General features: G+C 39.9%; 1 protein-coding gene across 1 annotated transcript; it reads left to right on the forward strand.

The window, feature by feature from the left end:
- Positions 1-3,422: 3,422 nt before the first annotated feature.
- LOC122547165 (sorting nexin-12-like) lies at positions 3,423-3,928 on the forward strand. Its single transcript, XM_043685763.1, has one exon. The coding sequence runs from the start codon at positions 3,680-3,682 to the stop codon at positions 3,911-3,913; it is 234 nt and encodes a 77-aa protein (XP_043541698.1). The 5' UTR covers positions 3,423-3,679; the 3' UTR covers positions 3,914-3,928.
- The last annotated feature ends 8,840 nt before the right edge of the window (positions 3,929-12,768 follow it).

Consider the following 12,768-nt stretch of genomic DNA (forward strand, 5'->3'; position numbering starts at 1 on the left):
AGTGAGATTGTGGTTGATCTGATGATCCTCAACTCCACTTTTTTGCCTTTCCTCTGTAATCCGTGATTCCCTTACTGATTAAAAATCTGTCTATTTCAGTCTTGAATATATTTAATGACCTAGCCTCAAAGGCCCTCTGTTGTAAATAATTCAACTGATCCACTACCTTCTGAGAGAAGAAGTTCCTCCTCATCTCTGCCTTAAACGACCAAGCCTTTATTCTGAAATTATGTCCTCTTGTTCCAGACTTTCCCACAGGGGGAAATAACCTTTTTATATTTACTCTGTCAAGTCCTGAAGAATCTTGTATATTTCAATAAGTTATTATATATTTTGTTCTTATATATTTCAACAGGTACAAGCCCAATTTACTCAACTTCTCCTCCTAAGATACTCCCTCCATAACTCGCATCAGCCTCGTGAACGTTCTCTGGAGTGCCTCTCTTTTCTTCGATACAAGGACCCAAACTCTTTACAGCATTCCTGTGCTTTGTATAGTTTTAGCAAAAAACTCCCTATGCTTATACTCCATTCCCTTTCTAATAATGGACAAAATTCTATTTGTCTTCCCTATTACCTGCCAAATTTGGATGCTGGCTTTTTGTGATTTGTGGACAAAGATTCTCAATTCTCTTTCTACAGCATTCTGCAGTCTTTTACATTTAAATGTGATTCAGCCTATATATTATTCCTGCGAAAGTACATAACAAGACATTTCCCCACATTACATTCTATCTTCCAAGTTTTTGCCCTCTTGCTTATGAAATAATTCCACAGAGGCCAGTGTCTCATCACCAAGTCACCCTTTATTTATATGTTGAAAGTCCTTGACAGTGGTCCAGCTTTCTCAAAGTGTCAAAATGTCAGGGCCTCCTGGTTGCGCTGCTAATCTGGTCTAATCAGGAAATTCATATTCTATGAGGTCCACCCGGCTGACCTCGAGCTAATTTGTCTACAGTCTGATCTGCTATAATACGTGTTTCCTCAATGTTTCTTAAAATGAATTGGCTTTAACGCAACTGAAGAAGTTAGATTGTTATTATTAGATGTGAACTTTCCTTACCTGTATTGGCTATAACACAATTCTGGCCTCATCAGTTTATATGGCATGGCAAGATTGCATGAGAACGGAACTATTGCATTATATCAGAACTGACTGTATGTCACTCTGCAGATTTTTTACGTCATCCTCACATCTTGCCTTTCCAACTAGTTTTTGTATCATCTACAAACTTGGCAATCATACATTCACTTTCTTCATCCAAGTCATTGTTTGTAAAAAAAATGAGTCCATAACAATCCCTGTTGCACACCATTAGCTGCAGGTTGCCATCCTGAAAATGTCCCTCTTATCCCAACTCTATCTTCTATTAAATAGTCAATACCCTTCCCATGCTCATAAAGTGCCTCCATAGATCTACCGGTAGGTGTTCTAGTGCATATGTCACAAAAGTAAGTATGCAAGTGTAGCAAGTTATTAAGAAGGCTAATGGAATGCTGTCCTTTATTATGAGAGAAATTTAACATGAAATAAGGAGATGTTTTAATTGTACAGGGCATTAATAAAACCACATCTTGAGTACAAGAAAATACTGTGGAACCTGGAAATCTGAAATAAAAACAGTGTTGGAGAAACTCAGCAAGTCTGGCTAGAGCTGTGAGATAGAAACAAAGTTAACATTGAGTTTGGTATGATGTTTCTCAGGTCTGAATGGGGCTAAATAATCTTGATATTTTGAATATTGTATGCAGTTTTTGTCTCCTTCTCGAAGAACAAATATAAGTGCTTTGGAAGCAATTCAGGGGAAGTTAGATTGATTGATATTTCTAATGAGCGAGTTGTATTATGAAGAGTTAGACAGACTGGGCCTGTTTCCACTGGAATCTCGAAAAGTAATGGGTAATTGTTTCATTTGTACAAGATCCTGAATGGCCTTAATAAATTAGACATAGAAGTGATGTTTCTCCAAGTGAGTGAGACCAGATCTGGGGGACTGTTTTGAAAACTAGGGGTTGCCGTTTTAGTACAGAGATTAGGAGAGTGTTTTTTTCTCTCTTAGTATTGTGCAGCTTTGGAACTCTGTCTCCAAAGATTATGAAGATGCAGTAATTGAGTGTTTTTTTAAGGTGGACTTAGATAGATTCTGAAAAACGGTCACTGGAATTGAAACATTAATGCTGCTTTCTGTCCTGTCAGATGCTACCAGAGCTGATGAGCTTTTCCAGCAAGTTCTCTTTTTGTTTCAGATGTCCAGCCTCCACAGTTCTTTGTGTTAATTTCAGATTATTTTGAGGCAAAGGAGTCAAAGGGTACTGGGACTATTCAGAACACAGGCAGATCAATCCTGATCTTATTGAACGATGGAGTAGGTTTCAAGGGCCAAATGGTTACTTCTGCTTCTAATTAATATGTTCATGTATAAGTAAGAACAAGACAATGAAATTCAGCAATATAATAACACATTGAACTGCAGACACTGACAATCTGAAACCAAAATAGAAACTGCTCGAGAAACTCAGAAATTCTAGCAGCATATATGGAGAGAGAAACAGAGTTAATGTTCCAAGTCCAGTGACCCTTCAGAAATTCAGCAAGTAGCAGAAAAATAGTGGACAGCATATTACAAGGTATTGTAAAACTACATTGACATTACAAACCAATGCACCATTTCTATTATATAGGCACTGAATTGCATATTAATTTCAGTATTTAGCTACTCCAAGGAGAACCCAATCCAAGTGAGGAATTGGACTGCTTTGTACTGAATATAAAGGCTCAACAACATTAGAGAGGTGATGGCCTAGAAGTTATTGCTGGATTGTTAATCCAGAGACCCAGGTACTCTTTTGGAAATCTAGGGTTCAAATTCTACAGTGGCATCTGGAATTTGAATGCAATATTTTAAAAAATCTGTAATTAAGAGTATAATGATGACCATGAATCCATTGTCAATTGTCAGAATAACCTATCTGGTTCACAATGCTGTATTGTTGCACAGCGGTAGTGTCCCTACCTCTGAGCCAGAAGGATTGGGTTAACGTTTCACTTGCCCCAGAGGTGTGTAATAATATTCCTGAACAGGTAGATTCGAAAATATATTTAAAAGATCTCAGTGCCTTTAAAGGTGAACCAATGCAATGCGTTACAAAGGTGAGTACCTCCTCGCCCGAGAATCTGAATACATCATCTCCAACAGCGACAGTTTTGATTGGTTACCACCGCGTCGCCAAGTCCCAGATTCGGGCGCGGAGCCTGCTGGCCCCGTAACCTGAATAGCTGAGTCTCGCGTGCTGTTGAGCAGGCCTGACCCCGAAACCTGAATACTCGAGTTTCACGCCGCGCAAACCCTGGACCATGAATAATCCGAACGACCCACCGGGCTAAGTGGAGAGCGCCGCCCCTAAGCATGAATACGCAAATCCACCTGCGGGTTGAGGGAAGCGGGAATATTGGGTAGCGCTCCAACCCGGGTCCCAGATGGCGGCCCAGCCTGCGGGAATCTGAATGTTTAATACGCCAGGGTGCAGGTTGGCTGTGGTGTTATTGGGTTATGCCGGCCGCGGGTGGAGTCAGTGTGTTTTTTGCATTTTAAAAAGTCCCAGGCCAGTAGCCGGCCATAAAATAAGCGGAGTCGAGGTTTGAAAATTGTTCCCTCCACTTGCTGTTTTCTCCCCGAAGATGGCGGAGGCACTGGGGGTGGCTGACACCCGTAGGCTTCACAGTAAGCCGCAGGATTTAAACGACGCGTACGGGCCTCCCAGCAACTTCCTCGAGATCGACATCTTCAACCCGCAGACGGTCGGGGTCGGTAGGAGTAAATATACCACATACGAGGTCCGAATGAGGGTGAGTGTGCGGTTGCTAGCCCCTACTTCAAGCTGCCGCGGAGGTGGAGGGGGAGGGGAATGTTAAATCTAGTCCGAGGCTTCAGTCACGGCCTGCGTTCTTGCACACCACCCCCACCTCAGAGAGGGGAGTGGTAATTCAGCGTGTGATCTGTTGGCCAAACGGAGAAGATCTGCTCCCATTCTTTTTATTTCTTTCCGAAGCATGTCTGGGAGCGGCTGATTTAAATATTCACCTACTATCGAATTCTGTTATATCACAAGTGCCCTTGATTTGCTCATTATTGAATGATTCTCCACTTTCAGGGTAAGCACACACCTGTTTTTGAGGTGTTGACTGTCTTGAGCTAATGTTCTAAAGTACCATTTTTAAAAATAAAATTGCTAGTCCTATTTACCTTTTGCCACCTCCTTTCTTTTTAAGGTGTGATTGTGTTTTTAACAAGCGTTTCTGAATTTCAGTTCTGCTTTTTAATTATAGTTTTTATCACTGGAAAGAGCAAACCACCAGATTGTCCCCTGAGTTCTCTTGGATGAGTTGACTGGGAGCTCAAACTGTCATAGACCAACAGTGTCTCAAAAGCAGAAGGAACTGTTTCGCATTAGTTTTGCCTTTATCTTGGTTTTCTCCTATTGAGAGGAGGGAGAGGAAATAAACAAGATGATAAAATGTTGGTGAAGCCAGCAGGTCTGGTGTTTGTAGAGGAAATGCTTAACATTTTAGATCTAAATGATTCAAATTATTATAATTCTTCACAGATAATATCAAACTTTAATTTCTCCAGCACTTTGTTTTCAGTTCAGATCTTCAGTATCTTGAGTACTTTTATTTGAATAAACAAGGTGACTGATCTGTACCTGCATATGGAAAGCTAAGTAGAATACTGGATTAGATTAAACTGAATCTTTTTTAGCTGAATAATTGAATTATTTGGCCCCACTTTGTTTTCTCTTGAAGTCTACTCAAAAGTAACTGAAGTTTAGATGGTTGAATTGACTGTTAGTCTGACATCTTTCTGTTGCCCCTAGGATTGTCCCATATTCTAACTTATTTGTTTAGTTCAAAGCTCTGAATGCTGCTCAAATTGACAAATTTGTGATTAGTGGTAAATGCATCTTGAAAGGTGGTACTTATCTGAAGCTGTTTATAATTTTGAAAGCTTATTCTTTCATGAAATTTGGATGATCTTGGCAAGGCCACTACTTAATGCCCATCCCAGAGGGTGGGCAAGAGTCAACCACATTGCTGTGGGCGTGGAGTCAAATGTAGCCCAGACCAGGTAGGGATGGCAGTTTTCTTCCCTAAAGGACATAGTTATAAACAGTCCAACTCTTCAGTGCTGACCAGATATCCTAAACTGATCTAGTCCCATTTGTCAGCATGAGGCCTTATCTCTTGCAACCCTAATGCGCTCATCCAGATGCCTCTTTTAAATATTGTAATTGTACCCGCCTTCAATGCGTTCTCTGGCAGCTCATTCTGTAAGGTCTCCTCTCTACATGAAAAAGTTACTGGTCTGGTCCCTTTTTTTTTAAACTCTTCCCTTCTCTCCTTAAACCTATGCCCTCTAGTTTTGTTCTCTCCAAACCTGGGGGGGGAAAAAAGAGATTGGCTATTCACCTTATCCAAGCCTCATGATTTTTAAAAAATCTCTAGAAGGTCACCTTTGCAGCCTCTACTCCAGGGGGGTGAGGGCTCCAGCCTGTCTCTATTCATCAAACCCTCTGATCCCAGTAACATCCTTAGTTTAAGAACATCATTCCTACAGCAGGGAGACAACAATTGTGCATAATGTTCCAAACATGGCCTCCCCAATGTCCTGTACAGCTGCAATGTGACATCCCAACTCCTATACTCAATGCATTGACCAATGAAGGCGAACTACCTTCGCCCTGTCTACCTGTTACTCCGCTTTCAAGGAAAAGTGTACCTTCACATCTTGGACTGTTTGTTTGGCAACAGTCTCCAGGTCCCTAGGTGTGAGTCCTGCCCTGATTTGCCTTACCAAAACGCAATACCTCACACTTAACTAAATGAAACTCCATCTGATGCTTTGTGGCCCATCTGATCAAGGTCCCATTGTATTGAGAACCTTCTTCACTATCCATTACTCTACCAATTTTGGTATCATTTGCAAATTTATTAACCATACCTCCTTTATTCACAACCAAATCATTTACATAAATAACACACTGCAGTGGTCCCAACATTCATCTTTTTGCGGTATGCCACTGGTCACAGTCCTCTGATCTGAAAAACAACCTCTCCCACCACCCTCTTGCCTACAAAGCAAGTTTTTTGTATCCAATTAACTAGCTTTTCCTGGGTTCCATGTGATCTGACCCTCTGTCTGCCATGTCAAACCTTGTTGAATGTCTTAGTGAAGTCCACATAGTCAGTGTCTACTGCTCTGCCTTCACAAATTTTTTTTTTTTTTTTGTCGCTTCTTCAGTCAAGTTAGTGAGACAATTTCCAATGCTCAAAGCCATGTTGACTATCCCTTCTCAGTCTTTGCCTTTGCAAATGCATGTAAATTCTGTCGCTCCAAATATCCTCCAACAACTTACCCCAATGCTGACATCAGGCTCACCAGTCTATATAACCCTGGTTTTTCCTTGCAGCCTTTATGAAATAATGGGACCACATTAGCCAACCTCTAGTCTTCTGGCACTTCACCCGTGGCTATTGATGTTACCAATATCTCAGCAAGGGACACAGCAATCTCTTAACTAGCTTCCTGCAAAGTTCTGAGATGCACATGACCAGGTCCCTGGGGATTTATCAACATTAAGATGTCCAGTGCCACGTCTGATGTGGGCATTTTTCAAGATATCACTATTTTCCCCAAGTTCTCTAGCTTTTCACGTTTCTCCACATTAAATATGTATGAAATATTTGTTTGATATCTCTTGTGTATCAGTGTTTCTCCTCCCCTATCCTCCCACCCCAAGTGAATCTTGCTAGCAAAGGTGTGTAATGTTATAATTGCAAATACAATTTGTCCTTCTATGCTGTTATCACCACTATGATTACAATTATAGCTTTGATCACTTGACTGCAACCATACTGTGAATTGTTAACTGAATTAGTTGTCATTCACTTTGGATACACAACATGTACTGTTTTTTTCCCAATCTGAAATGTTGCATACTTTGCTTGATTGTTTGCTGAGCTCACTAAATTGATCAGACAGCACCTTCATAGAACCAGTTGTGTGCAGCAACTTAAAATTGCAGTAATCACTAACTTCAACATAATCCTTTACAAGATCCATGTACCCTAAATACTTATAATGGACAGCAACATTAATATTAAAAGTATGATCTCTTCCCTTAGGTGGAAATATATTGTTTTTCTAACTTCCTGAAACTTGTGCTGGAGTATAGTGCAAAAGTCCCAGCTCTTGGCTGCCAGACATAATTGCTGAACTAAAGTCAGAAATTCTTAAACTCAGCAGGTCTGGCAGCATCTGTGGAGAGAAAATAAGAGTTAGTACTTCAGGTACAGTGACCTTCCTTCAGTTCTGAGGAAACATTGACTCTACTTTTGTTCCACAAATGCTGCCAGACCTGCTGAGTTTCTCAGCAATTCTTTCTAATTTTTTGTATAATTGCAGAACTGTTGTCACTTAGAAGGACTAAGAGCTTTGCGCGATCTAGTTAGGGGCCTGCTTGCCTCCTGTCTTCAGAATGCCTGTCATAAGCTTCTAAAGCACAATGCTGTGCTGAAGTGTCAGATACTGCACAGAAACAGACCCATCGGTCCAATTCATCCAGGCTGACCAGATATCCCAAATTTGTCTCATTTCCCAGTATTTGGCCCATGTCCTCTTAAACCCTTTCTATTCATATTCCTAATCAGATGCCTTCTAAAACTTGTAAACATACTGGCCTCCACCACTTCCTCTGGTAGCTCATTCCATGCATGCATTTGCAGGGAAAATGTTGCCCCTTGGGTCCCTTTTTGGATCTCTTCCTCAAACCTATGCCCTCTAGTTTGGGACTCTTTCCCACCCTGGGGAAAAGACCTTGCCTATTTGGCCTATCCATGCCCCTCACTATTTTATAAACCTCTAGAAGGTCACCCCTCAGCCTTTTGCTCCAGAAAAAATATTCCAGCCTATTCAGCCTCTCCTAGTAGCTCAAACTCTCCAGCCCTGGCAACATGCTTTAATTCTTTTCTGAACCCTTTCAAGTTTCACAACATCCTTCCTTCCTATGGGAGGGAGATCAGAATTGTATTCTGTTCCAATTGTGGCCTAACAAATGTCCTGGCCAGCTGTAACATGATCTCCCAACTCTTATACTCAATGCCCTGAATAAAAGCAAGCATACCAAATGCTGCCTTCACTACCCTGTTGACCTATGAGTTCCTTGCAAGGGGAATAAAAATGAACCTGCACTCCAAGATTCCCCAGGGCCTTTGGCATTGTGTATGAGTCCTGCCCTGATTTGCCTTTCCAAAATGTGGCACCTCATTTATCTAAATGAAACTCCATCTGTCACTCCTCAGCCTATTGTCCTATCTGATCAAGATCCTATTGTAAACCTACTATAAACATGTCTTTACTGTCTATTATGCTGCCAGTTTTTGGTGTCATCTGCAAACTTACAAACAACACCTATGTTCACATCCAAATCGTTTATATAAACAATGAAAAATAATGGATCCATCACTGATCCTTATGGCAAACTGGTCACAGGCTTCCAGACTGAAAAGCTACCATCTACCACCGCTGTCTTCTACCTTCAAGCCAGTTCTGTAACCCAATAGCTAGTTCTTTGTGCATTTACATCATCTTACCTTGCTAACCAGTTTACCATGAGGAACCTTTGTTGAATGCCTTGCTGAAGTCCACATAAACTGCATCCACTGCTCTACCCTCATCAGAGTCCTCAAGATGTACAGCATGGAAACAGACCCTTCAAGTGCTTTTCTAGTGTTTAAACTGGGTTGTGGGAAGACTAAACCATTCATAACTGGGCAGTCAGAAGTACCATGGGTTTTGGTCTGGTCAATCATATGCTATGTAAAGCCAAGCAAGTAGAATAGTGTTGTAGTGCAAGTGCTTAAGATTTTGTCTTGCATTGTCCATATCCTTTGTAACCAAATTGTGGGTATGGGCTGCTTAAGTAGATTGACTTTTTTTTTTCTTATGGCTCCATATTATGGATCATGTACATCTGAGTACCACTGTGGTCTTTTCATTTTTGGAGACAGCAGAGTATCAATTTTTAGCTGATGGTCTCTAGGAGATTACCTTGGGTTTTTTTTTAGTTGAAGGAATGTCAATTTCATTATGGATTCCCAGGACTATGATCAAATGGCAAATGCCATGTTAAGGCTGTCATATGGCTTCCCCTCACTGGTCAGCCAACAGTTTGACAGCACATGACCAAGGATGGGCATCTCCTAATTATGACTGATCACAACTACCTGTCTGTTTGACTAATCTAACATGATGAAATACTTGTACAGCTTAATGATTGCATTTAGTTCAGTAAATGTACACTTGGGTTCAACAGTTGAAGTGATTTTCAGGCAATGGTTTTTACCTTGAAGGTTTTTAGTGAAGTTAGATATTAAAGTCTAATGATAGTATGTTCTGTATGCCTTAGATACACTGAAATGTTGTAAAAACAATGGTATATGCAGTTTAAAAATACTCACTCAGGTCAGACAGCACCTGTGGAGAGAATGTTACATTTTCGGGGAGGCAGTCATCACCAACTTGGAGAAAGTAAACCTACTTTTTTTCCTTTCTCCCACAACACTTTGATCTAAGTTGGTTTCCATAATGTAACCAGTAATCCATCTAACCCTTTCACAACCCTTTTTTTTTTTCCCCCACACACATTTCTCAGACAGTATTAAAACTGGTAGTCAGAAATGCCATAACTGTCAGACAGTGAAATACTTTTTTGATTCCACTTGTTTTAAAAGTCGCCAACTTTCATGGTCTTGCTATAACAAATACAAGTTATCTTTTCTTCAGTGTCCTCTGGATTTAGTAAAACACTTGACTAATTTCCACACTGCAAGATCCCAGAAATAGTAATAAAATAAGGACGTGTGAAAGTAATATTTGAGCAATTAAAATTTTGAAAGAGCTGAAGATCTTTCAAACTCATCTGGATGATGAGGCTTAGCTTTTCACTTCAAGAAAACATTCATGACTAGCTATGTTCTAAAATTGCACTAGGGTTTCACTTTAAATGCTTTGTTTATGGTTGAGTCAAGGCTATCATTCTCCAATGTACACTGAGATTAGATATCACTTATTATCAGCTGAAGATAGCCAATCCCACTGCACTTAAGAATTTTATTCTATATCCCCATGTTTGTTCTGATGCTTTCTTACAGACTTTAAATCAAAAATTCTCTCCACGTCAAACTTCAACTTTTTGAGTAACACCCTAATGCCCATTCCATGCAAGCACAACAGATGTAACACTTATCCATTTAGCTCCTCCCTTCTCACTGCCTTGATCTGTAAACATTTCTTCAAGGTGAAGCAGCAAATTATGTATTCACTGCTCAAGACATAATCTCGTGGTTGGTTATTTGTTTAGGGGTAACCAATACCTCTTTAATCTTGAAGTGTGACTTCAAGCTTCTCGTCAAATTTTAAGTTTCAGTCCTCTGCTTCTAACACTGTTCCAACAAAGTTAAATAATTGAGGTTTGGCATTTCAGCTCTTGATTTACATACATACTTTACAACTTTCTAGGCTCACTGTGGAGTTCAAGTTAAGATCATCACTTCTACTTGCATTTTTTTTCCAGTTGTAACTGGTCATGACTACTCTGAATTTCTGTTCATGCTAGATTTCATTTTATGTTGCACCTTCATCCCTTTTCATCATTCTAAACTCCATGTCTTGAATCTCCTCTTTCATTTCCCTTTGTAAAGATGAGTAATTGATTTTACCCAAGTGCTTTGTTGTTTTAACATCTGATTCCTCCCAGCATGTGACTTCTGAATGTAGGCAGGCATGTAGTTCAAGTTCATAACTATTCCTTCCTTGTAGGCATTAAGTGAACTATACTTATCAATTTGTTGGCTTCAAAATTTCACTTTGCAATCTTACAACTTGCATATTTTTATGTATGTTGAAGATAACAGTTGGTTTCATTCACCCTGCAGTTACACCCAGTGCTTTTCCCTTTAACCCAGGTGGAACTTGAGGAAATGTTGTTTTGAAATTCATTGGAGGATTTAGTTGGTTCCCCTTCTCCCCTCCACTTTCAATGTCTCCTGCATAATACTTTTGGAGAAAGGGGAGGGTTCTTTAAATTATTTCACAATCACCCCATTATTGAAAACTACTCTAAATATCCCCACGCTTATATTTCTGCTTTGCACATCTGCACCGCAAGTCCTATGAGCTGGGTTTGTTACCAATTATAAGTTTAACTGTGCTGAAGATGTTGGAAATGAGAAAATTACTCTGAAGCTATTAATCATTCAGCCATTGTAAAGGAATCTGAGCTGTAACTGAATGCAAAATCCACTTTTAAATTTTTTCATTAAAAGCCAATTAGCTAGGTGTTTTAAGCAAGCTGGCTAGTATTTTGTGTAAGTCTGCTATTGGCTAAAGTCTCATTAAGTAGACCTTGTCTGTGACAGGAGTTCAGAATAGAATTACCATGAAGTCAATTAACTTCAAGTTCTTTTAAAATAAAATGTCAGTCCAGAATAAATTTGGGTTTCTACACCAGTATATAGCCGTGCAAGCAATGGGTGCTGTTGGTTCAACATAACTTAAATAGTTTCCAATATTTTTGAGGTTTTTAATCTGATCCTTCAATCAGACCAGGATTAATCATGTCAGTTAACATGTACAACTCCTGTATCCTTATCCAGGATTACTTGATTAATCTGTGGGTAAGGAACAAAAGGAAACTATATAGCAGGCAAGCAAACTTGTCTGAGCCCCTGACATGCAATAAAATGGCTACTCTGAATTCCATTTCACCATCCCGTCCCCATAGCACAAACTCATGAAATAGAGCAGAATAAACCAGATAGCCTATCTGCAACGGTTGATTTGGGTTTCAACTTTTTGTTTATTTCCTGCCCACTCTCCCCTGTCTTTAATTTGGAGACTAAAAATCTGTTTACCCCAGCTTCCAATGTGTTCAATGACCAGACTTCACAGCCCTCTGGGGCAGAGCATGCCAAAAATTGGCATTTGAGTGAAGAAACTTCTTCTGAATGTATATGATCAGCCTTCTCCTGAGATTCTGCCCCTGTTTGATTCCCTGACTAGTGGAAAGTCTCCAAGGACCTACCTGAGCCACTTCTTCAGAATAGTGTCTCCATGAAAACACCTCAACTCCAGAGTGTAGACCTAATTTTTGTTTTCAACTTGTCATCCTGGGCACTAAGTTGGAAATGTGTTATTCTTGTACTTCCATTGACAATATCATTAAATTTAGAGTGCAACTACGCTAAATTTCAGATATGACTTTGCCCAAATCTTGTACAACTGTACCAATTCTATTCCTGTATTTAATCCCTAAGCAATGTCATTTATCTGAAATTGAGATTTATACCAAAATCTTCCTTTTTTGTTCTGAAAGAACATGCTTTCCTTAAGTAGTTTAAATTTGATTCTAGAAATGTTGCCATACCTTGGTTTTAGCTACCCTACTTCAGAAAGGATTTGAAATGTATGTAGAAGGACTTATTAAAATGACTAATAGTAATGAGGTGATAAGCTGGTTTTCCCTTCAAACATGGGCAAAAGGGTATCTGGAGGAGAATTAATGACAACTTGGGAGCTGACAGGTAGAAGACAGAGTGGTGGTGGAGACTGGAGGCCTGTAACTAGTGGAGTGCCACAAGGATCGGGTGCTGAATCCACTACTTTTCGTCATTTTACATTAATGATTTGGATGTGAGCATAAGAAACATAG

Source organism: Chiloscyllium plagiosum, unplaced genomic scaffold, assembly GCF_004010195.1.
Source record: "Chiloscyllium plagiosum isolate BGI_BamShark_2017 unplaced genomic scaffold, ASM401019v2 scaf_12305, whole genome shotgun sequence".
Lineage (NCBI taxonomy): Eukaryota > Metazoa > Chordata > Chondrichthyes > Orectolobiformes > Hemiscylliidae > Chiloscyllium > Chiloscyllium plagiosum.

Bases quoted from the DNA above. Each gene is read 5' to 3' on its own strand.
- LOC122547165 (XM_043685763.1), top strand. From the start codon at position 3,680: ATGGCGGAGGCACTGGGGGTGGCTGACACCCGTAGGCTTCACAGTAAG.